This window comes from Falco biarmicus, chromosome 1 (assembly GCF_023638135.1).
Source record: "Falco biarmicus isolate bFalBia1 chromosome 1, bFalBia1.pri, whole genome shotgun sequence".
Taxonomy (NCBI): domain Eukaryota; kingdom Metazoa; phylum Chordata; class Aves; order Falconiformes; family Falconidae; genus Falco; species Falco biarmicus.
The window spans coordinates 89,015,502-89,038,393 of record NC_079288.1 but is presented as its reverse complement, the minus strand read 5'-3'; the positions used below and the strand labels follow the sequence as shown (position 1 = coordinate 89,038,393).

The following is a 22,892-nucleotide window of genomic DNA, read 5'->3' as shown; positions in this document are numbered from 1 at the left end:
GACCCCCAAAACTGTACAGGAACCCCGGAATGTGCTGAGACCCCCGAAAATGTGCAGGGACCCCAAAAATGTACAGGGATCCTCAAAACTGTGCAGGGACCTCCAAAACTGTACAGAGACACCGAACTGTGCAAGGACCCTCCAAAACTGCAGGGATCCCCAAAACTATGCAAGGACCCTCCAAACCTGTGCAGGAGTGCCAGAATATGCTGGTACCCCCAAAATTGTGCAGGGACCCCCGAACTATACAGGGATCCCTGAAACTGTACAGACACCCTCAAGACTGTGCAGGGATTCTGGAATGCGCAGAGACCCCCAAAACCGTACAAGGGCCCTGAAACACAGAGAAGCTCTCAAACTCCCAGAGACACCCCCAAATTGTACGAGATGCCCCCCGAACTGTACAGGACTCCAAACTATACAGCCCCCCCCCCCCCCAACCATGCAGGGACTCCTCCAAACCATACAGGGACCCCCAAACTGCACAGGGACCCCCCAACTGTACAAAGACCCCCACAACCATATAGGGACTCTGAATCACACAAGGATGCCCCCCACCTGCACAGGAACCCACGAAGGGATGCCCCAAAACCGTTGAGGGACCCCCAAACTACATAAAGATACCCCCCAAAACTATATAGGGACCCCAAAAATGCATGAGGACCCCTGAAACTTACAGGGACCCCCTCCAAACCGGCATAGGGACCCCTGCACCCATATAGAGATCCCTTTCCACCCATATAGAGATCCCCTCCCATGTGTATAGGGACACCTCTTGCAGATGTATAGGGCCCCCAGCACCTAAACAGGGACCCCCTGTCCAGCCATACAGGCAGGTTCACCCCCCAACACCCACAGGGATACCCTCTGCACCCAGGCAGACCCCCCCATGCTCTACAGGGACCCTTGCACCCATATAGGGGACTTGCAACCTGTATAGGGACCCTTGTACCCACACAGAGAGCACACAACCTGTACAGGGACCCCAGCATTCATATAGGGACCCCACAACCTGTATAGGGACCTCACAATATATCTAGGGACTCCAGCACCTATATAGGGACCCCAGCACCCATATAGGGACCCCACAACCTGTATAGGGACCCCAGCACCCGTATAGGGACCTCACAGAGACCCCCACCCCAGCATCCTCACACCTGGCCAGCCCCCAGCTTCTCCCTCCCCTCCAGCTGCCGTGGGGCTGCATTGGAATGCACGGGACTGGGCTGCTGCTGGGCTGGCACTGACCCGCACTGGGATATACTGAGTGGGTGTCCCCCGCCTGGAGCCGCTGTGCCACCTCCTGGCAGCCTCCTGCATTCCCCCCTGCACCTCTGAATCCCTCTGCATCCCTCCTGCACCCCCCTACACCTCTCTGAATCCCCCTGCACCCCCCTGCATCCCTCTGAATCCCCCTGCATCCCTCCTGCACCCTCTGCATCTCTGCATGACTCTGAATCCCCCTGCATCCCCCTGCACCTCTCTGAACCCCCCCCTGCATTCCTCCTGCACCCCCTGCATTCCTCCTGCACCCCCTGCATCCCTTCTGCACCCCCTGCATTCCTCCTACACCCCCTGAACCCCCCTGAATCCCTCTGCATCTGTCCTGCACCCTCCTGCACCCCTCTTGCACCCCCCTGCAGCCCCTGCATCCCTCCTGCATCTCCCTGCACCCTCTACATCCCTCTGCACTCCCTTGAATCCCCCTGCACCCCCTGCACCCCCCCTGCACCCCCCTGCATCCCTCCTGCACCCCTGCATCCACCTGCATCCCATTTACTCCTGCACCCCTCTGCACCCCATCTCCCCACTCCTCCGGCACCGTTAATGTTCCAGCCCAGGACAGTGGGGTGCAGCTCAGCCCCCTGCTCCACCGGGCAGGAGCCAGGGGACCCCTGGGGAGGGGAGCAGGGGCCGGCTGGGGCGGGGGGCAGAGTGGGCAAGGGGGCAGTGGGGGAGGCAGCTCCTGCATTTGCCTGTAGCACACGGCTGTGGTGGGGTTGCACGGGCAGCACGCTGTGCACCCCGAGCTGTTATTGGAGGGTTGCACGGGCGCCCAGTTGTACCCCCTGCGCTGTTACTGGAGGGTCGCACGGGCACCCAGTTGTACCCCTGAGTTGTTACTGGAAGGTTCCATGAGAAATGGGTTATTTACCCACAGCGCTGCCAGGTGCTGTGAGAGAAGCTGGGTGCACCCCCGAGCTGTTATGTGGGTTATGTGAGCATCGTGCCACATACGTGATCTGTTTGTTACTGTAGGGTTGCTCGAGAAAAAGGGTTATTTACCTGCCGTGTTGTCAGTGGGCTGCGAGAGAAGCAGGGTGTAGCCCTGAGCTGGTACTGTGGGGCTGCGTGAGCATTGTGCCGTGTATGTGACCAGCATGTTTGTTATTGTAGGGTCGCACGAGCACCAGGTTGTACCCCCTCAGCTGTTATTGTAGGGTCGTGCAAGCACTGTGCTGCGCACCCTGAGTTGTTACTGGAGGGTTGCATGAGCATCATGGCGCACACATGACCTGGTTGTTATTGTAGGGTTGCACAAGCACCAGGCTGTGTACCCGACCTGTTATCGTAGGGTTGTGCGAGCACCATGCTGTGTACATGACCTGTTTGTTATTGTAGGGTCACACGAGCACTGTACTGCATATCTTGAGTTATTACTGTAGGCTTGCACAAGCACCCAGTTGTACACCCTGAGCTGTTGTGGCATTGCACAAGCACCAGGTTGTGTATCTGACCTGTTTTTGTACGGTTGCACAAGCACTGTGCCATGTATGTGACCTGTTTGTTACTGTAGGGTCGCACAAGCACTGTGCTGTGTACCCTCAGCTGTTACCATGGGGCTGCGTGAGCATCATGCCATGCACGTGACCTGTTTGTTATTGTAGGGTCTCAACGAGCACCCTGTTGTGTACCTGACCTGTTTTTGTAGGGTTGCACAAGCACCACACTGCATACATGACTTGTTTGTTATTGTAGGGATGCATGAGCACCCGGTTGTACCCCCTGAGCTGTTACTGCAGGGTTGCACAAGAACCACGTTGTGTACCCAACCTTTTTTTGTAGGGTTGCACGAGCACCGTGCCATGCACACAAGCTGTTTGTTATTGTAGGGTTGCACGAGCACCAGGTTGTGCACCCAACCTGTTTGTGTAGTGTTGCACAAGCACTGTGCCGTGCACACGAGCTGTTTGTTATTGTAGGGTTGCACAAGCACCGGGCTGTGTACCTGACCTGTTAGTGTAGGGTCGCACGAGCACCGTGCTGTGTACCCTGAGCTGTTTTTGTAGGGTCGCCTGAGCACCGTGTAGGGTACCCCACCTATTACTGTGGGTTGCCCTGTGCTGTGCCCCTGTAGGGGTGCAGCCCCTGGCAGCACCCCGTCTTTGGGGCAGGGCTGAGCCGAGTGGGGTGCCGGGGTCCCCCAGGGTGTGTGACCATCCCTGCCCAGCTCGGGGTGCCAGCAGGGTGACACGGAGCCAATGACTGGCTGGGCTTTTCTGGGCTCACCCCGACAATTCTTGGGGTGCAGCAGCATTGGCCTGGCCACCACCGGCTCCCAGCCCCCAGGACAGAGTTGGGGGGATGGGGTGGGGGCTGCAGCACCCCATGGGGGTTCTCCACCCACAGCAGCTGCGCTGAGCCCCCCCAGACCTCGCTGATGCCCCACAGAGGTGGATGGGGATGCAGGGGGTGTATGGGCAGGGGTGTGTGCATGGGGGGTGTGTGGTGGGGTGCAAGGCGTGTGTGTGCGTGGGTGTGTGTGAGCAAGAGGGGTGTGTGTAATGGGAGTGTGCAGGGGGTGTGCATGCATGGGTGTGTGTGTGCACGGGGGGTATACGAGGTGTGTGTGTGCATGGGGGGGTGTGCATGGAGTGTGTGCAAGGTATCTATGTGCAATGGGGTGTGTGTGCAAGGAGTCTGTGTGCAAGGTGTGTGTGTGTGCAAGGAGTCTATGTACAAGGTGCGTGTGCAAGGAGTCTATGTGCAAGGCGTGTGTGTGCAAGGGATCTATGTGCAATGGGTGTGTGTGTGCAAGGAGTCTATGTGCAAGGCGTGTGTGCAAGGGATCTATGTGCAATGGGGTGTGTGTGTGCAAGGAGTCTATGTGCAATGGGGGGTGTGTGTGCAAGGAGTCTATGTGCAAGGCGTGTGTGTGCAAGGGATCTATGTGCAATGGGGGTGTGTGTGCAAGGAGTCTATGTGCAAGGCGTGTGTGTGCAAGGGGTCTATGTGCAATGGGGTGTGTGTGCAAGGGGTGTACGTGCAGGGGGTGTGCAAGGGGTGGCCATGCGGGGGATGTGTGGGGTGCATGCGCATGGGGACTGCGTGCACAGGGCAGGGGGTGCACTGTATATGTGGTGAAGGTCAGGCCCTGGTCCCGGTGCTGCTGTGGCAGAGCCAGCCCAGTGCTAATGGCCCTGGCACACCTGACACTGGCTGCGGCCTTGGTGCTGGGCCCGGGGGGCTCGCTGACTGAGCACCGGCCCCCATATGGGGGGCTCCAGCCCATCACCCCAGCCCCAGTGCTGCCCCAGGCAGCCAGGAGCTGCGGGGGGGAAAGGGGGTGCAGGTGCAGGTGGGTGCTGCCATGGCCCCTGGGAAAGTCCCTCTGCTCCTCGTCTCCCATCACCCAGTGCCTAGCATCCCTGCGCTCCCCGCTGACACCGTCCCCTGCACCCTACCACGCTCCTGCCCGCACCGAGGGCAGGCGGGGGGCAACTGCAGATCCCGGGGGGTTCAGGGTGCAAGGCACCTGCTTCCCCCCAGCGATGCCCCAAAACAGCCGCAATGCTGAGCGCTTTCCATTGCAACAACATGTGGGTTTTCCCAAACTAGTGCCCGGCGCCCGGGGTTTGCTGGAACAGGCAGGTTTCCACACCGGTGCTGGAAATATCTGCTAAAAAACGGTCCCTGGAAGCTGCCGGGAAGCTCTTTGGAGAAGCAATCACCTGGATTTAGCAGGATTCGTGCTGGGAGCGGTGGTCAGCAGAGCCAGCAGCCCCTCCCTGTGCCCCCCGGCCTGAGGTTTCCCAGTTTCCGCGTGAACCCCCCCTTGTCTCCCCCTCGGGGGAGCCGCCGTTTCTGCAGGGTCTGCTCAGGCCTGGGCCAGCAGCTGTCAGCTGTCCGCTCCCGAGGGAAGCTCCGGCTGGAGCGAGAGCTGCGAGCTCAGGGCTGTGAGCGAGTGCTGGGGAGCGGGGAGCGAGGGGGGCAGTTCTGCCTTTTGCACCCCAATGTGCAACTGCTGCCAGTGTCAGCACCCCTCGCCACTTGCCTGGGTGCTGAGCACCCTCGGTACCCAATGCACCCCGGGGCACTGCAGGTATCCTGGGCACCCTGAGGACCGTAAGCATCCTGGGCACCCCAGGTACCCCAGGCATCCCTGGCACCCTGAGCACCCTGGGGGCCCTGAGCACACCAGGCACCCCGAGCACCCCAGGTATCCTGGGCCCCCACGGTACCCCAGGCACCCTGGGCACCCCAAACACCCCAAGCATCCTGGGCACCCTGAGCACCCTGGGCACCCCAGGTATCCCAGGCACCCTGGGGACTCCAGGCATCCCAGGTAGCCCAGGCACTCCAAGCATGCTGGGGACCCCAAGCACCTTGGCCATCCTGGGCACCCAAACAGGGCAGCCCCCATGCCACCCCCACCCAGGGACAACCAGGTTGCAGCTCCCAGGCAAAGTACCCGCATCACCCCGTTTCCCATCCCACCGGCACCAGGGTCCCCGGAGCCACCACGTCCCTGTCCTGGAGCCTGCAGCCTCGGGGGATGCTTAGCGCTCAGTCTCCATGCTGCCGACCCCAGGGTGCAGGATCTGGCCTGGACAGGCCCTGGGGATCCCATGGGACCCCAGCAAGGGCCTTTGGGCCCCTCTTCGTGCTGCAGCGGGTGGGTGGGCACGGCCCCACACTATCTGTGGGGCTGGGCTGCGCGGGGGCTAATTTTTTTGAGTGGTTTTTTTTTTCTTTCCTCCCTTTTTTTCTCCAGTTCAAAATGCAACAACAAAATGGCTGCCAAGTTCATCTCCATGCCCTGCTGGGAGCTGCCTCCCCTGCCCGCACTGCTGGGGCACCCAAGCACGAGTAATGTGCGAGAGCACCCCAGGAGGAGGCGCGACCGGCTTTTTCCCTTCTCTTTACGAGCTCTTTATGTATTTGACAGAGCTTTTTGCTGCTTCCCACACACCCCCACCCCCCCACCTCCTTCTCTGCCTCCCCGCTCCCTGCCCGTGTGGCACAGGGCACCCCGATTCCTGCTCCCCTGGCCACCCGGCATCCCTGGGCATCCCCAGGGATCAGGGTTTCCTTGCTCCCCACCAGACCCTTTTCATCCTCGTGGATCAGGGTGGGGGTTCCTCCGCCGTGGAACCCCATGAATCCTGTCTGCCACCCCCTAGTCCCAAGCATCCCCATGGAGGAGATTTTGCCCCCCAATTCCTGAGCAACCCCACAGATGGGATTTCACCCCCCAAGCCCCATGCACCCCCACGGATGGGATTTTGTCCCCCCAAGCCCCACACAGCCCCACGGAGGGGATTTTGCCGCCCAAATACTGGGCATCCCCATGGATGGGATTTCAGCCACCCAAGCCCCACACAATCCCATGGGTGGGATTTGCTCCCCAACCCCACACATCCCCATGGATGGGATTTCACCCCCCCAAGCCCCACACATCCCCACTGGTGGTGTTCTCCCAGCCCCCCCAGCTCCCCAGGCATGGGTTTTGCCTTTGCCATCCTCACACCTCCCCACACCAGGATGCCTCCCACACCCCACACACCCCACCGCCGCCCCCCGGGTCTGGTGGGGGGCAGGCAGGAAGGGGGGCAGCGGCTGCGCGGGGCCAAGCCCCATTCCTTATGCATCCCTGCCCTGATGCAGCCTGACAGGCCAGTTGCATTTGGTACTTCGCACATCAGCGGCCGGAGCTGCCTGCTATTTTGGTTGATGCTAATTTGCTCCGTGTTGGGCTGTGGTTCACGCTCCGGTCAGCCTTGCCTGATACTATATTCCCGTTTGTTCCAGTAAAGGTTTTTCTGTCAGCTCCCCTTAGCCTTGACGTGCTCCCCGAACTGTGAATGCAACGCAGTTGGGGACTGTGCCATGTGAGCCTGTCAGCTCAGCTCCGCTCAGCGGCTGGCGCTGGGGGCACCCCCGGGTGGGGGGCACCCCGCGCCCCCCGATCACTGCGTCTCAGGGAGGGGAGAGGCAGTGGGGTGAGGTAGGAGCAGCGTTAGGAGTGCCGGTGGGATGGGGAGGTATGGAAGCTATAGGTACCAGTGTGATATACCGACCCCAGCCACCTGTGAACTGGCTCCCCCGCCCCAGCATCAATCCAGCGCACCCCAGCTGAGCCCAGCAGGTCCCTGTGGGGTGGCAGGGAGCTGAGCACATCCCCATGCGGTGGCAGGGAGCTGAGCATGTCCCTGTGGGGTTCTAGGGGAGTCTAGCCACCCTCATGGCATTCTAGGGGAACCCAGCACATTAATGTGGGGATGTAGGGGAGCCTAGCACATCACTGTGGAGTTCTAGAGGAGCCCACTGTGTCCCCATGGGGTTCTAGGAGAGCCCAGCGTGACCCCATGGGGTTCTAGGGGAGCCCAGTGCGTCCCCATGGGGTGTCAGAGGAGCCCGGCAGGTCCCCATGGCGTTCTAGGAGAGCCCAGCATGACCCCATGGGGTTCTAACGGAGCCCAGTGTGTCCCCATGGGGCAGTACAGGAGGAGCCCCCATGCTCCTGCCCCATACAGGTCCCATGCAGTGCCACCAAGGTCCCCAGTCCATGGTGGTTCCTCCCAGAGGGACCCCACAGGGGCAGAGGAGGTGGCCAAAAGCCTGGCAGGGCTGGTGAGACGGCCCAGGGACCACTACCCTGGCTGTGTGCTGTGGGGTGCTGTGCCTCAGGGACCCCCAGGAGGAGACTTCAGCCACCACTTGGGGAGTGCAAGGGGCCGCCCACCATGGCCCCAGCTCCCAGTGCCCCATGATCCCCAGCTCCCTGGTGGTGAAAGCATCTGTGGCTTGGGGTGCTTCCCCAGCCTTGAGGTGCCCACCTGGATTTGGGATGCTCATCTGGATTTCAGGGGCTCCTTTGGCCCTGGGATTCTCACTGGATTTGGGGTGCTCCTCTGGCCTTAAGGTTCCCATGCAGATTTGTGGTGCTTCCCTGGCTCTGGGGGAGGCTTTGATGTTCCCACCTGGATTTGGGGTGCTCCCCTGGCCCTGGGATGCTCCTCATCCCTCACAGCCCTCTCTGCTCTATCTCCTGCCCCTCTCCCCTTCACTTGTGGAGTGTTCGTGCCTGCCTTTTGCCTCCAGCTGGGTTTTGGGGGTCCTGTCTCCCCTCGGCGGGGTGTTCAGCAGCCACTTACCAACCCAGGCTCTCCCGAGCTTGGACTGCCCTCTAGTTTCCCAGCTGGCAGGGACACACAACAGGAAGCTCCTGGAGTGGCTTCTCTGCAGGGCACCCAGGACACCCACGCAGTGGGTGCCCCACTGGTGACACTGCTGAGCCTGGCCCTGGGGCTGGCAGCCCTCGGTGCGGGGACATGGGCACAGTGCCGGGGCATCGTCACCCCCCAGCTCTGCCTCGGGTCCCCTCCTTCCTACGGAGCCCCCCATGGGGGCAAGGGGTGCTGGGGCTCATCCTGCACACACCAGCACCCATGAATGCCCCACACAGCACGTAGGGGGTGCCAGTGCCCTGGGGGCAGTGTGGCCTGCAGCGCTGTGACCCCAGGGCACACGCATGGCCTCCCACTGCATGCACAGCATCGCGCTGCACACGCAGTGTCCCACTGCATGCCAGCACCCACGTGGCACAGCTGTGCACCAGCACCCATCCAGCACACCAGCACCCATTTGACCCACCAGCATCCATCCAGCACACACCAGCACCGGCCAGCATCCATCTGACCCATAAGCACCCGTCCAGCACACTGGCACACATCTGGCCCACCAGCACCCATCCAGCACACCAGCACCCATCTGACCCATCAGCACCCATCCAGCACCCTAGCATCTACCCAGCACACCAGCACTCGAGTGGCAGGGTGCCGATGCAGCACCCCACAGCATCCCCACGGCACCCCCTTGCCCCCTCCACACCCCACGGCACCCTCATGAGTGGGGCAGGCAGGGGGGTTCTGCCCTGCTCCACGCCGTGGGATCTGGGGGGAACAAGGGGACAACCTGGGCTTCCTCCCCATGGCCACAGGGGCTGTGGGAGGACCAGGGGCCCACCGATGACCATGAATCCCCATTGGTGACCCTGGCCCATGACTGCTGGGGCGGCAGGGGGCCAGGGGCTTGGGGCCAGCAGGGGATTAGCTGGGTCGGGGTCTGCCTGAGCCCCTGATCACGCTGAGCACCCAGCCTAGGTGCCCAGGCACCCATGCCAGTCTGCATGATGATGCAAAGCCGGAGGTGGCAGAGCCGGCATCACCTGTGGGCTCTCATCTCCTGGATTGTCCCTCAAATCCCCCCCTGCCACGCCAGATGGTGGGCGTTCCCTGCCATGGCGAGGGGGTGGGGATTCTCAGGTGGCTAGTATGGGGTTGAGCACCCCCCTGCCCATCCCACACTGGTGTTGCACCCATCAAGGCAAGAAGGGGCTTTTTTAGGGGACACCCTCCTGCACCCCAGCATCACACTCTGAGACTTCGCTCCTGCCACCGACTCAGGGCTCAGCACCAGGAGATGCCCAGCACAGACCCCCACGGGTGCACGGAGACCAGCTCTGCCCTGGGAAGCAGGGTGCAGGGCTGTGTCCTGTCCCGTTCCCCCCCAGCACTGTGGGACCCCCAGCTGCCACCACCTCAGTGGCTCAGCCAGCAGTGCCATGCCCGGGGAGGCTGTGGGCAGTTGATGACACCAGCTTGGTGACGCCAGCCGGGTGACGCCAGCCCGGCTTTACATCCCTCCTGTGAGCCGGAAAAATCCCTCCTTTGGAGTTTATTAACTCATTTTCAGAGCCCAGCCCTGCCGGCTGCCGGAGTGGGAGCTAACTAGGTCAGGCGTGCGCCTCTGCCGCCGGCCAGCGTGGCCATGCTGGGAGCCACCCGCCCACCAGCCAGCCAGGGGACACGGGGGGACACGGGGGGGGCCCCGCAGACAGTCCCGTCCCCCCGCCATCCCTGGGGGCTGACGCACAGGCGGGGGCCGTGTGTGTAGGCAGCCACGTGCAGCCCCCCGCCGTGTGAGCACACGCCTTCCCACGCGTGTGTGCACGGCCGCGCGGCCGGTGCAGGCTCATGCACGCGTGTGCCCCTCCTACAGATGGGGAAACTGAGGCACGGGGATGTGGGAAGGTGGTAAATGGTGCTTCAAAGGCACCCAGCCCCAGGGTGGCCTCGGGGTGCCCCTGTCCCGGGGGATCCTGCCCCTGCCGCTCCCCAGCCTTGCCCTGTAATAATATCAATTAGTGAGGCACAGATCAGCTTTAATGAGCGGCGTCCAGCAGCTCAGCCGCCCTCTGCCCCCGCTAATGCGCTGCCTCTTGCGAAGCAGCTCCGTGGTCCAGATCCCCCCACCCAGCACCAGGACCCCTGTGCCGGGGCTGAGCTGGGGCTGGAGGGGGGGGGACATCAGCGTGGGAAATGCTAAGCTGGCAAAAGTGCTTGGAGGGTGGGAGGGGGGTCTGGTGTAGGACAGGGGGTGGGGGTCCGGCCTGCTGGTGATGGACACCCACTCAGCATCAGGTTGTTGAAGGGCATCTCCCCATGCATGGGGGGAGCCAGGATCTGTCCCTGTCCCCAACCCTGTCCTTGTCCCCATCCCCTTCCCCTTCCCTGTCCCTGTCCCAATCCCCACCCGTCTCTTAACCCCATCTTTATCCCTCTCCCTATCCCAGTCACCACCCCCCTCCCCATCCCCATTCCATCTGCATCGCTGTCCCTGTCCTGTCCCTGTCCCCATCCCTGTCCCCACCCCACCGCAGCTGACCGGGGAAGGTGGGAGCGTGGTGCACAGAGGCAAGGTGGGCTCTGTGGGCGATGGACATGGGTGACATTCCCAGGTGGAAATGTCAGGAGCACATCGCTGTGCTCAGCCCCAGCCCTCGGAGCTGCCACTGCTCCTCAAAACATGCGGCAGCCCCCCAGTGCCATGGGGGCCACCCTGGGTGTCCCCGGTGCCACAGCCCCACAGCGGCTGCTCAAGCTTGGACCCTTCCCCATGGCCCCTGCCACGGCCCGTGCCCGTGCCCTTCCAGTGGTCACCTCCATGTCCCCCCTGCAGGTGTCTGGGTGGAAGGTGGCAGAGCGCAGCCACAGTCCTGCGGTTGTGACAGCTTGCCATCAGCCTGTCCCCTGGGCAGGCAGCGGGGCTGGAAACATGTGGGGGGTTGGAGGGAGGGAGGGATGGAAGGGTGGAGGGATGGAGCTGTGGAAGAATGGAGGGATGGAGGGGTGGAAGGGTGGAGGGATGGAGGAATGGAGGGATGGATGGAGGGATGAAGGGATGGATGGAAGGATGGATGGAAGGAGGAATGGAGGAATGGAGGGATGGAGTGGTGGAAGGATGGAGGGACAGAGGAATGAAGGGATGGAGGGGTGGAATGATGGAGGGATGGAGGGAGGGATGGAGGGGTGGAATGATGGAGGCGCAGAAGGATGGAAGGATGGAGGGATGGAGGGGCAGAAGATGGAGGGAGGGATGGAGGGGCAGAAGTATGGAGGGAGGGATGGAGGGGCAGAAGTATGGAGGCATGGAGGGATGGAGGGAGGGATGTAGGCATGTAGGGGTGGGAGGATGGAGGGACAGAGGAATGGAGGGATGGAGGGGCGGAATGATGGAGGGGCAGAAGGATGGATGGAGGGAGGGATGGAGAGATGTAGCAGTGGAAGGATGGAGGGACCGAGGAATGGAGGATGGAGGGATGGATGGGAGGACAAATGGACAGATGGACAGATGGATGGACTCTGTGGGAATGCACAATACAGAACTTACCACACAGACGGCACCTCTGGGAAGGGAGCGGGGTTACGGAGCCAGGGGAAGGTGGCCGGGCGCAAGGAAGGACAGACGGACAGGGCCCGCTTCACCAGCATGTCCGGGGCTCTGCGCTCCCAGAGCTCTCCTGGCCGGCGCCTTGTCCCACTGCTCCTGGTGCCGGTGGCACAGAGGTGGCCCCGTGCTGTGCCAGACCACACCGGGAGGCACTGAAGCCCTGGCACCACTGTGCCGGGATGGGAACAGGTTCGAGGAGTCAGCTGCTCAGGGTGGGTGCTCCCAGGTCACCTCAAATCCGATCCCAAGGGCTGCCTGGCCACAGCACAGCATCCAGCCCCTCTGCAGCCACTGACCCCATCCCACCACCGCCCCAAGCCCCATTTCGCTGCTCACCAGCCTCTTCCTCCACGCAGAGTGTCCCTGGGACAAACCCAGTGCTGGCCCCAGACCCCAGCTCAGCACTGCACCCAACCCACCCACCACCGTGGACCATTTCCCAACCCACCGGCAGCAGGATGGATCCAGACCCCCGAAATATATCTCAGCCCCTCCAAGATCGGCACTTCCATGCTGGCGCCGAGGGCAGCAGAGCAGAATAAACCAGCTCCCGGTCACCACGGCGGGGCCTTCCTCCCACCTCTCCCTCCTCTGCCTCCTGAGCTGGGTCCTGCACAGCAGCGGGTGACCCCGGCACCCACGGGATGCTTGAGCTGATGAAGTGGGCTCAGGCAAGCTAACGAAGCAGGGCTGAGCCCGAGCTAACGAAGCGGGGCTCAGCCCATGTCCCCGCACGCCAAGGTCCTCCCTCCACCCTGGTGCCCTCGCTCGCTCTCCCCACGCCCCAGACCCACGGCGGCTTCGGGGATGGAGCCACCGGGGATGCCCAGAGTCCGCTGGCATCAGGGTATCCCCCGGAGCACTCCTGGCTCCTGCACCCCATTTCCGGGGGTCTGTGGAGGGCTGCAGTGGAGGAACTGGGGGGACTGACTGCCTGTTTGCCCGCAAACCCTAAATCACCGTGTCTTACCCCAAGCCGGTGTGGGGCACACGCACCTCCCACGTGCCTGGGCTTCAGTCCAGCCAGGGAGGTGACAAGTTTGGGGACAGGGTCAGGAGGTCCTGGGGTCCACTGCCCTCCAGTCACCGTCCCCCAGCCAGTTGGAGGGATGCAGTCGGGGTGCTCCCGGCATCACCCCACCGGCTCCCTGCCACTGAGGGTGGCATCCAGCCCACGCGGGGACATCGATGTCCCATCCCACGGGCCTCATGGGACACACGCCACGACCCCACGGACTCACCCGCAGCTCCCGGCCCCTCGGCAGCTGCCGCTGGCTCCGCTCAAACTTTACCACAAGTTGAGACAAAGGCAGTGGGTCCGGTCCCCTGTCCCCGCTGTCCCCAGACAGCCTGGTGCCACCAGGACTTAATGAGGGCATGAGGGCGGTGGGCTCAGGGGCTGCACACACACACACACACACACACACACACACACTGCAGCTTAACCCTTCCCCTGCCGCTTGTCTCCATCCCATCTTTGGGGTAGCTGGGGATATTTTGGGGGGCTCCCTTGTGACCCTGGTGCTCCCTTAACCTGGTGTTGGCCTTGGGGGGTCCCAGCCACAGCCCCCCAATGTTCCCCACCGTGTAATATTCTTGGGAAGGATGTGGATGCCCCCAAGCATATTCATCTCCCAAGCCATGCAGAGTGGAGTGGCCATGGTCCCTGTCCCATCATGTCCCTCTGCAGCACCCCATGGCCACAGGGCACCCCCCAGCCCTAGGAAGGAGGGTCCCTGCTAGGAAGGAGGGACCCCCAGCCCCAGGTCTCACCCGGTGCCCCATGGCACAGAGGACCCCCAGAAGGGCTGGAGCCAGCAGGCAAAGGGGAGAGCTGACTTCAGTCTCTGGCTGGCCGCTCCAATGGTGTCCCCATCCTGGTACCCCAGGACCAGGGAACCCCTGGCAGCAGCAGTGCTGCTGGGCCATGTGTGGGATGGCCTGGTGTGTCCTGCTGGGCTGGAACTAGCCTCCTGCCCACAGTGGGCCACTCTCCCCTCCACTCATCCCTGTCCAACCATCCCCACCCTGTTGGGCTCCCTCCTACACCTCTTCCTACCCGACCCATCTTCCCCCACCTACTCCTTCCATTCTGATACACCCGCCCACCCATCCATCCGCTCAGCCATCCACCTTCCCTGTCTCTCCAGCCACCCCATCCCTCTGCCCTTCTGTCTTCTCCACCCATCCATCCATCCATCCATCCCTCCATCCCTCCATCCATCCATCCATCCATCCATCCATCCATCCATCCATCTATCCAACTTCTCAGCCATCCAGCTCTTCATCTTCTCCATCTTCTCCATCCATCTGCCTCTTCACCTCCATCCATCCTTCTATCCATCCATCCACACCCATCTGCCTGCCTGTCTTCTGCCTCCATCCACTCAGCCATCCACCCCTCTATCCTTTTTATCTATCCACCCCTCCACCTTCTCCATTCATCAGTCCATCTGTCCATGCCTCTATCCCTCCATCTTCTCCATCCATCCGCCCATCCATCTGCCTGTCCATCCCTCCATCTTCTCCATCCGTCTACCCATTCCTCTGTCCCTCCACCTTCTTCACCTTCTCTGTCTATCCGTAAATCCCTCTACTGCTCCATATTCTCCATCCGTCTGTCCATCCCTCTATCTCTCTGCCTTCTCCATCCGTTTGTCCATCCCTCCACTCCTCCACCCCTCCACCCACCCATCCATCCACCTACCCCTCTAACCCTGGCACCTTCCCCAACTGTCTGTCCTTGCCATTCACCCTCCCCTTGGTCCCCTCCGTCCTCTGTCCCCCCGCCTGTCCCCCCATCCCCCAATTCCCCCCACCGCCCTCATCCCTCCCCGCCCCCAGCCCCTGCATGGGAGCACTGCCGGGGCACGGCAGCTATCACCCGCTGTCACCCACAGTGGGGGCCGCGGCGCCCGGGGGGGGGCTCAGCTGCCTCTGCCACTCGCTGTGCGGATGGGAGCTGACAGCTGCCCCCGCTCAGGAGCGATGCGCTAACGGGGGGAAGGGGTCTCCTCTCGTGGTGAGGGGGCCTGAGTCGCTGGCCCTGGCCCCCCACGCCAGGGGCTGGGGGCAGAGGGGGACCCCGGTGTTACAGTGGCTCCTGGCCCGCAGACCTGTTCTCCGGCACCAGGATGAGGGTGATGGCTGAGGGGGTTGGGGGGGGGACCCCCGCGCTGGGGCTGGTCCCCGTGGGAGCCCCCTTTTGGTCTGATCCAGATCCCACAGCGTGCCTGGGTGGGGTGTTGCGACGGAGGGAAGACACAGTCGCTCAATATGAGTGATCAGCAGACTTCGTTTATTGTCCCTTACAGTCACCTTTTATGCCTTGTTATAATTAGCTCATACATATTACAAAAGTTAAGCTCATTATTGGTTAGTTGCCTAAATACCAAGCCCGCCCCTAGTTTCTCTTCTGTAGTTTTCTGTTCCCACCTGCAACATTCTTTTCCCACCAAAATCTTCCTGTTATTGTGTAACAAGAACAGCCAAAGACAGTTATTTTTGCTTTACTTCAGATAAGCTGAGAGCGATGTGCATTGTTGTCCAGCCAGCTGGACTATGTCTATGTGACCCTTTTCAGCTAGTCAGTTATCCACAATTCCCCCGTTTTTATTTTGGGCGACATAGGCTTGGTTGACCATTTTCAATAACAGCATTTTAACACAGGAAAATACACAGCCAACTTATAAAATCTCAGTTCAGAAGTATAATTCCTGAAATACTTGAAAAATAAAGTTAGCTTGAAGCTTTAATTTAGATGCTCTTTCTGTTCCAGTGATATAAAAAGTTTAAAAAATTCAAAGGTAATTTTAAAGTTCTGAACATGGACTAATGCAAGCTCAAAACCCAAAAAGAAACCAAACTGATGTTTGACTAGGAATATTTGCAAATATTTTAGTGGAAAATCCCTGACCATTAACAATTTTCTGTCCAAATAACAACTGCCTTTATGCAACCAACCAGTCCATACATTTTCTGAAGAATTCCTCATTGATATCAAAGAATTAACAAAGGGAAAAAATTAGTTCTAAGCTATATACATTCATAAGTGGATTTTTCAATAGTTACATACAGATTTACACACTAAGCCATAATGGCTTGTAGGTGATACACACAAGAAGAGTACGTTGCTTATCTGTCTGAATGTCTATGCTAAATTTGACAACTATGCCACAAGCCAAGCCTACATGGGTGCTGTGTTATGCACGTTCCTTAACAAACAGAAGTATAATAGGTAAATTCCCAAGATCTAGTCCCCAACCTAATTATATTATTTTGTAGCCAATTAAGGAAAATAACACAAATGTGCATATCTACATGTGCACACACCTTTTAGTTCAGAACCAATCTGTGATATAAGGCCTTAGCCTTATGGCATCATCAAATCTTAACGAGTACAGTAATTAAAAATGCAGTCTTACTGTAAGTGCGATTTATGCTGACATTCCCTCAAATGCTACACGTGAGTATTTCTCACTCAACTGCCTCAAGGTAAAATAGTAGTATTCGTTAATATGTATTAAAAAATCATTAATTCTCTACAATAGCAGTTGACTTCCATAACACTATGTAAGCAAAAGAGGCCTAAGATGGGTTTTCTGAATACTAACAATTTATTTTAGACTGTCTAAACTCAGGTCTTGAAAGATTTCACTCTGCCAGACATAGAAACACTGTTGCACTCCAGTTGTGATATCCCTTTTCCCAAGTTGTCACATGCACATCTCGCTCAAGCAACATTATTGTCAAAGTTTCTCTCTGCTACATAAAAGCATGTTGCACTTGTAGATATAAAAGACAGCACCCTTACTTAGATTATTACCTTATTACCTCATAACTATTAGTATACCTTGTATCTCTGATTTCATCACTTCAAAAATTCACCAGAAGCAGATAAAACCACAGCATCAGACTAAACTACACCTTAACTGCTGATTCAAATAAAGGCATTCTCTTCAGATATGCCTAATGCTTACAAATAGTGTTGGCTGGTTTTGATCAAGAAACTATTATTACAATAACGATCAAAAATAATAATCCCATTTGCAAAATGCCCTTAAGCCAGCCTCCTAGTCCCAACCAATTTCCACATTCAGAATACAGCATAAATACAGAATACAGAATAAATTATCTCCATCAAGGCAAAAAGGCTTCTCTTTAAGCACAGAGATGTTTGCTAGTTCAAGGCAGAAACCCATTTCTTGTAGGGGACATCTGAAGCACTTTTTTTGGTGGGTTTGTACTCAATTCCGTATTTTTCCTTCAGAAGCTTAAGCTGTTCCTCTTGTTTCAGGAGTGTTTCCAACTCTGATTTGTCGAATAGGTCCGTATTTCCCAAAAATATCATACATTTCCTCCGCTGTGATTTCATACGGCAGGTTCCGAATATAAAGGATCCGATTGACCTCTGGGGGCAGCGAGATGTCAGCTCGCTTGGCCGCTTGCATCGCCATGGCGCCGATCGGAGGGGGGGGGGTGTGGGGGGGTGCCGCCTCGGAGAGAAACCGCGGCCGGGAAGGGGCCTGCCGGGCTGCGCGCCGCTCGCCGCTGCCGCGGGGGTCCCGGATGCTATCCCATACGCTAATAACCCGGGTAATGCCTTTTTACAATCTATGTCCTGAACGCTCCGCTTTTCTAAAAAGCGTATGAGCGAATCGTACGTCGCTTGTCTCTCCATACCTTCGTCAGCGCTGTTGCAGCCTTTGCGAGACTTCGGCGACGCGTGGCCGGCGGGGACCCTCTGTAGGTGCTCCCGGGCGCGGGGACTGTGCCCTTCCGCCTCCTGCGCTGCTTTCAGCACCGGTACCGAAACTCCGTCGAACCGTGGCTCGCAGGTTCAGCCCTCTCTAGGGTCCCTGTTCGGGCGCCATTTGCTGCGACGGAGGGAAGACACAGTCGCTCAATATGAGTGATCAGCAGACTTCGTTTATTGTCCCTTACAGTCACCTTTTATGCCTTGTTATAATTAGCTCATACATATTACAAAAGTTAAGCTCATTATTGGTTAGTTGCCTAAATACCAAGCCCACCCCTAGTTTCTCTTCTGTAGTTTTCTGTTCCCACCTGTAACATTCTTTTCCCACCAAAATCTTCCTGTTATTGTGTAACAAGAACAGCCAAGGACAGTGTATTTTTGCTTTACTTCAGATAAGCTGAGAGCGATGTGCATTTTTGTCCAGCCAGCTGGACTATGTCTATGTGACCCTTTTCAGCTAGCCAGTTATCCACAGTGGGGGGCTGTGTGCGTGGGGCTGTGTTCCGGGGGGGGCGGGGGGGAGCTTTGCGTCTGCGTGGGGCTCTGTGTGTGTGTGTGTGTGTGTGTGTGACACTGTGTGTGCGTGGGGCTGTGTGTGTGCGTGTGTGAGAGAGAGAGACACTGTGCGTGTGTGTGGGGCTGTGTGTGTGGTGGGGGGGGCTCTGTGTGTGCGTGTGTGACTGTGTGTGTGCGTGGGGCTCTGTGTGTGTGTGTGAGAGAGAGACTGTGCGTGTGCGTGGGGCTGTGTGTGTGTGCGTGGGGCTGTGTGTGTGTGTGTGTGAGAGAGAGACTGTGCATGTGCGTGGGGCTGTGTGTGTGTGTGGGGCTCTGTGTGTGTGTGTGTGTGTGTGTGTGAGAGAGAGACTGTGCGTGTGCGTGGGGCTGTGTGTGTGTGGCGGGGGGGGGCTCTGTGTGTGTGTGTGTGTGTGTGTGTGTGACTGTGCGTGTACGTGGGGCTGTGTCCCGGGGACGGGGGGGGGCTGTGCGTGTGCGTGGAGCTGTGTCCCGCGTGGGCACTCAGGGCTGCGTCCTGCGTGGTCCGGTGTGACACGCTTGACCCCCGTAGCCCCCGGATATCGGGCCCTCGTCCCCTGTCCCCGTTCCACGGGCGCCGGGGCTCGGTGCGGGGAGGGCGGGGGTTGGCGGGGCGGCAGAGGGACCCGGGGCGCGTAGGGCCAGGGGTGGGGCCAAGGCGGGGAAGGGGCGCGGCCACGGGCGAGGCCTGGCACGGCACCGATGGCGACTGTCTTCGGCGGCGTGGAGGGGTGAGGGGCCGCCCACGGGTGGGGGGTCCCCCCGGGGCTCTGCATCCCGTGTCCCCAGACCCCCGGCTATCCCCAGACCGGGGGGGGGAGCTGCAGCCGGACTCCCCCTCCCCGAGCCCCCCCTGCCCCCCCGGGTCCCCCCAGCCTGGAAGGGGGGAGTCGGGGCGGGGGGGGCAGGGACCCAGTTCAGTGGGGCAGGATGGGAGCTCAGCAGCCCCCACCCCAGGACCCCCCATCTTGATCGCAGCACCCCCGAAGGCTGGGTTAGGGGCTGCAGTGGGTCCCCGGGGGGGTTGTAGAGCTGGGGTGTTGGGCTGAGCGAGGGTCCCCTGCACCCCCCTGCCCGCTTTGGGGGTGGGAGGCACACGGGGCAGTGGTGGCAGTGTGTCCCCTGGTCTCCCCGCAGAGGGGGCACCCACTCCAGGGTGGTGCTGGTCTCCGGAGATGGCCGGATCCTGGCCGAGGTGGAGGGACCCTGCACGAACCATTGGGTGAGCTGGGGGACATCCCCATACCCAGCCCGGAGGGGTGACACGGGCCGCGGGGAGGGCAGGATAAGGGGGAGGGGGCTGGCTGAGGTTGTCCTCGAGGTGCTTGGGTGGGATGAAGCCCCTGGAGAAGGTGCTGGGGTGTTGCCGGCAGCTCGAGGCCAGTGGCGAAGCTTTTTCTGCCATGTGGGACCCCCCAGGGATGGAGGGGTTGGGGGCTGGTTTCAGTGTGTGTCCCCCATCCCAGCTCATCGGCTCCGAGAAGTGCCTGGAGAGGATCGAGCGGATGGTCCGTGAGGCCAAGAGCAAAGCTGGCATCGACCCCCACATCCCCCTCCGCTCGCTGGTGAGCCTCCTGTCTCCCCCACCGCACTCCCCTGGGACCAGCATCCTCCCCAGGGATGCTGCGGCTCCGTGTGTCCCCCCTGGCGGTGACAGGGAACCCCGGCGTGGGGCAGGGGCTGTCCCTCAGCGGCGGTGACCAGAAGGATGCCATCGCCAAGCTGGTGGAGGAGCTGCGCCGGCGCTTCCCCGACCTCAGCCAGAGCTACTGCATCACCACTGATGCCGTTGGGGCCATGGCCACCGCCACCGACCGCGGTAAGGGACAGCCAGCCCCAGGGCGATGGCAAAGGGGACGTCCAGGTGTAGGGCAGGGTGGTGACAGCATGTGTCCCCCTCTCCTCCACCGGCTCTGACCCCGCAGGTGGCATCGTCCTGATCTCAGGTACTGGCTCCAACTGCAAACTCATCAACCCCGACGGCTCAGAGACGGGCTGCGGTGGCTGGGGACACATGATGGGTGATGAAGGCTCAGGTGAGGCTGGGGGGTGTGAGGCGGGGGGGGGCACCGGGGGGGGTCTCAGCCAGCTCCACCTTCCCTCCGCAGCATACTGGATCGCGCACCAGGCTGTGAAGATGGTGTTCGACTGCATGGACAACCTGGAGGTGCCACCCCACGATGTCAGCTACATCAAGCAGGCCATGTTTGACTACTTCCAGGTGCTGCTGGGAGTGGTCCTTGGGGGGCGGGGGGGCTCTAGGCTGCACACCGGGGTTGGGGGGTCTGGGTGATACTGCAGGCTGCATGCTGGGGTGGTGGGGTCCCAGGGCTCTGGGCAGGACAGCGGGGTCCCGGGGGCTCTGGGTGGGACATTGGGGTCCCAGGGGCTCTGGGTGGACATTGGGGTCCTGGAGGCTCAGGGGTGGGATGATGGGTCCCAGGGGCTCTGGACTGGGCCACTGGCATCCCAGGGGCTCCAGGCTGGGACGATGCGGTCCCAGGGGCTCCAGGTGGAATGGTGGGTTCCTGGGGGCTCTGGGCTGGGACATTGGGGTCCTGGGGGCTCTGGATAGGATGGTGGGGTCCCGAGGGGTCCCGGTGCTGACAGCTGGGATGTGGGGCTCACCAGTGGGTTTCCCCACCGCTCCCGGCATTGCAGGTCTCTGACAGGATGGGCCTTCTGACACATCTCTACCGCACCTTCGAGAAGTCCAAGTTTGCAGGATTTTGCCAGAAGCTGGCGGAGGGTAGGGAAGCCCCTTCCCCAGGGGAGCACAGGTGGAAGGGGCCGGATGGGGCATCCCACCCTTGGTCCCCGCCTGGCGACTGTCACCCTCACTGGCACAGCTCCCCAGACCCCATCTCTGCCCTGTGCACCCTCCATCCTCATCACTCCCCCCACGCAGCCCAGCCTGGCTTGTGGTAGCTGGGTGCAAGCCCCGGGGGGTGCAGGGGGGGTCCCAGGCCCCTGTCCCACCCCCCCGCCCCACAGGTGCCCAGGCTGGGGACCCACTGTGCTGCCACATCTTTGACAAAGCTGGCGAGGTCCTGGCTCGCCATGTCGTTGCCGTGCTGCCCAAAATTGACACGGTGAGAGCCGACGGGGATGGGGATGTGGCAGGTTGGGGGGGTCCCGGAGCCACCTCTCACCCACTGCCCCCTCCCAGAGCCTGTTCCTGGGGGAGCTGGGGCTGCCCATCATCTGCGTGGGCTCTGTCTGGAACAGCTGGGAGAGGATGCAGGCAGGTGAGTAGAGGGATGGGGGCTGCTGGCAGGGGGTGTCCTGCAGTCCCCTGTAACCCCAACCCTGCATGTCCCCCCGCCAGGGTTCATCCGCATCCTGGCACAGGCGCGGGGGGAGGCCCCCAGCCACTTCTCCCGGTTCAGCCTCCTGAAGCTGAAGCGTTCCTCAGCACTGGGGGGGGCCCGCTTGGGCGCCAGGAGCATCGACCAGGCTCTGCCCTTGGACTTCACCGGCAACGTGGATGTCTTCTACACCCATGTCTTCTAGTCATAGCCCCCCCTCCGGGACAGAGAGACTCTCTGCATGTGGCGGCGGGGGTTTGGACACACATGTTTTGTAATTTTGCAATAAAAAGGTTGCACTGCTCGAAGGGAAACGGGCTGGGTGCCAGTGTGAGGGGCTCGGCCATCACAGGGGGAGGAACCAGCCCTGGCATGGCCCTGAGCTGTGGTGGAGCGGCTGGAAAGGATTGAAAATGGACCTGGCAGGTTCCTGTTCGGTGCCCGAGGAGGACAGGCAGCGGCGGCCGCAGCCCCGGCATCCTGCCCATGCCTGTGGCACAAGCAGGGAGAGGGTCCTGGTGCTCAGGGGGCAGCCGGGCCCCAGCAGAACGGGAGAGGGGAGCTGCTGGGGAGGATGAGTAAGAGGAAAGAGGGCGCCTTTGGGCTTGAATACCCAGGGTGCACAAAGGCAGTGAGGTGCAGGGACTAGAGCGATGGGGTGAAAGGAGTGATGCTGGCGTTTGGCAAGCAGCAGGAAGGACTCGGTGCTGCTGGGTGCTAACAGCAAACAGCAGTCCTGGCAAAGGGGAAGGCTGGGGCTGGGCTGGTCTTCATTTAAAAAGAAAAGAAAAGAAAAAAGAAAAAAAAAAAAAAAGAGAACCCCCTTTGTGTTTCTTTTTGTTTGAAATAAACAGCGAGGGGCTGTGCGCAACCTGAAGCACAAACCCGAAGGCTGACTCTTCCTGGAAGGAATCACTGGGACGGGAAGCACTGGGACAGGTAAAGTGGAGCCGATCCTGCAGGGTCACCCAGCCACGCCGGGCTGCTCTGTGCCTGGCTCCACGTCCCAGCAAGGCTCTTCCTCAACCAACGTCCTCATTCAGCAGCAGGATGAAGCCGTGGGCCTGGTGGTTTGCATTACTCTGTGTCCAGCTGGGGAAAGAAGCAGCAGCAGCAGCCTCCATCCAGGGCATCGATGCTGGGAATTGTCTCCTCTGGCCTGCAACATTTTTTTTTTTTAGTTTTATTTTCTCAGTGCCAAGGTCCTGACCACACATAAACTGGAGCTGTTTCTTCCTCCAGCTATTTCAGGCTCTGCCCAGCAGAGCCCCAGCCTT

The 22,892-nt window shown here is 60.3% G+C and overlaps 1 protein-coding gene across 2 annotated transcripts; it reads left to right on the top strand.

Annotated features, from left to right (window-relative positions):
- The first annotated feature begins 18,971 nt into the window (after positions 1-18,971).
- On the top strand, positions 18,972-21,923 carry NAGK (N-acetylglucosamine kinase). Of its 2 annotated transcripts, XM_056351549.1 has the most exons (10): positions 18,980-19,038; positions 19,445-19,529; positions 19,774-19,872; positions 19,985-20,126; positions 20,233-20,343; positions 20,416-20,528; positions 20,969-21,056; positions 21,302-21,399; positions 21,477-21,555; positions 21,636-21,923. In XM_056351549.1, the coding sequence occupies exons 1-10, from the start codon at positions 19,010-19,012 to the stop codon at positions 21,818-21,820; spliced, it is 1,029 nt and encodes a 342-aa protein (XP_056207524.1). In that variant the 5' UTR covers positions 18,980-19,009; the 3' UTR covers positions 21,821-21,923. The 2 variants fall into 2 exon arrangements, with proteins under 2 accessions (XP_056207531.1, XP_056207524.1); XM_056351556.1 differs by lacking the exon at positions 19,445-19,529 and having other exon boundaries at positions 18,972-19,038.
- Positions 21,924-22,892: the final 969 nt, after the last annotated feature.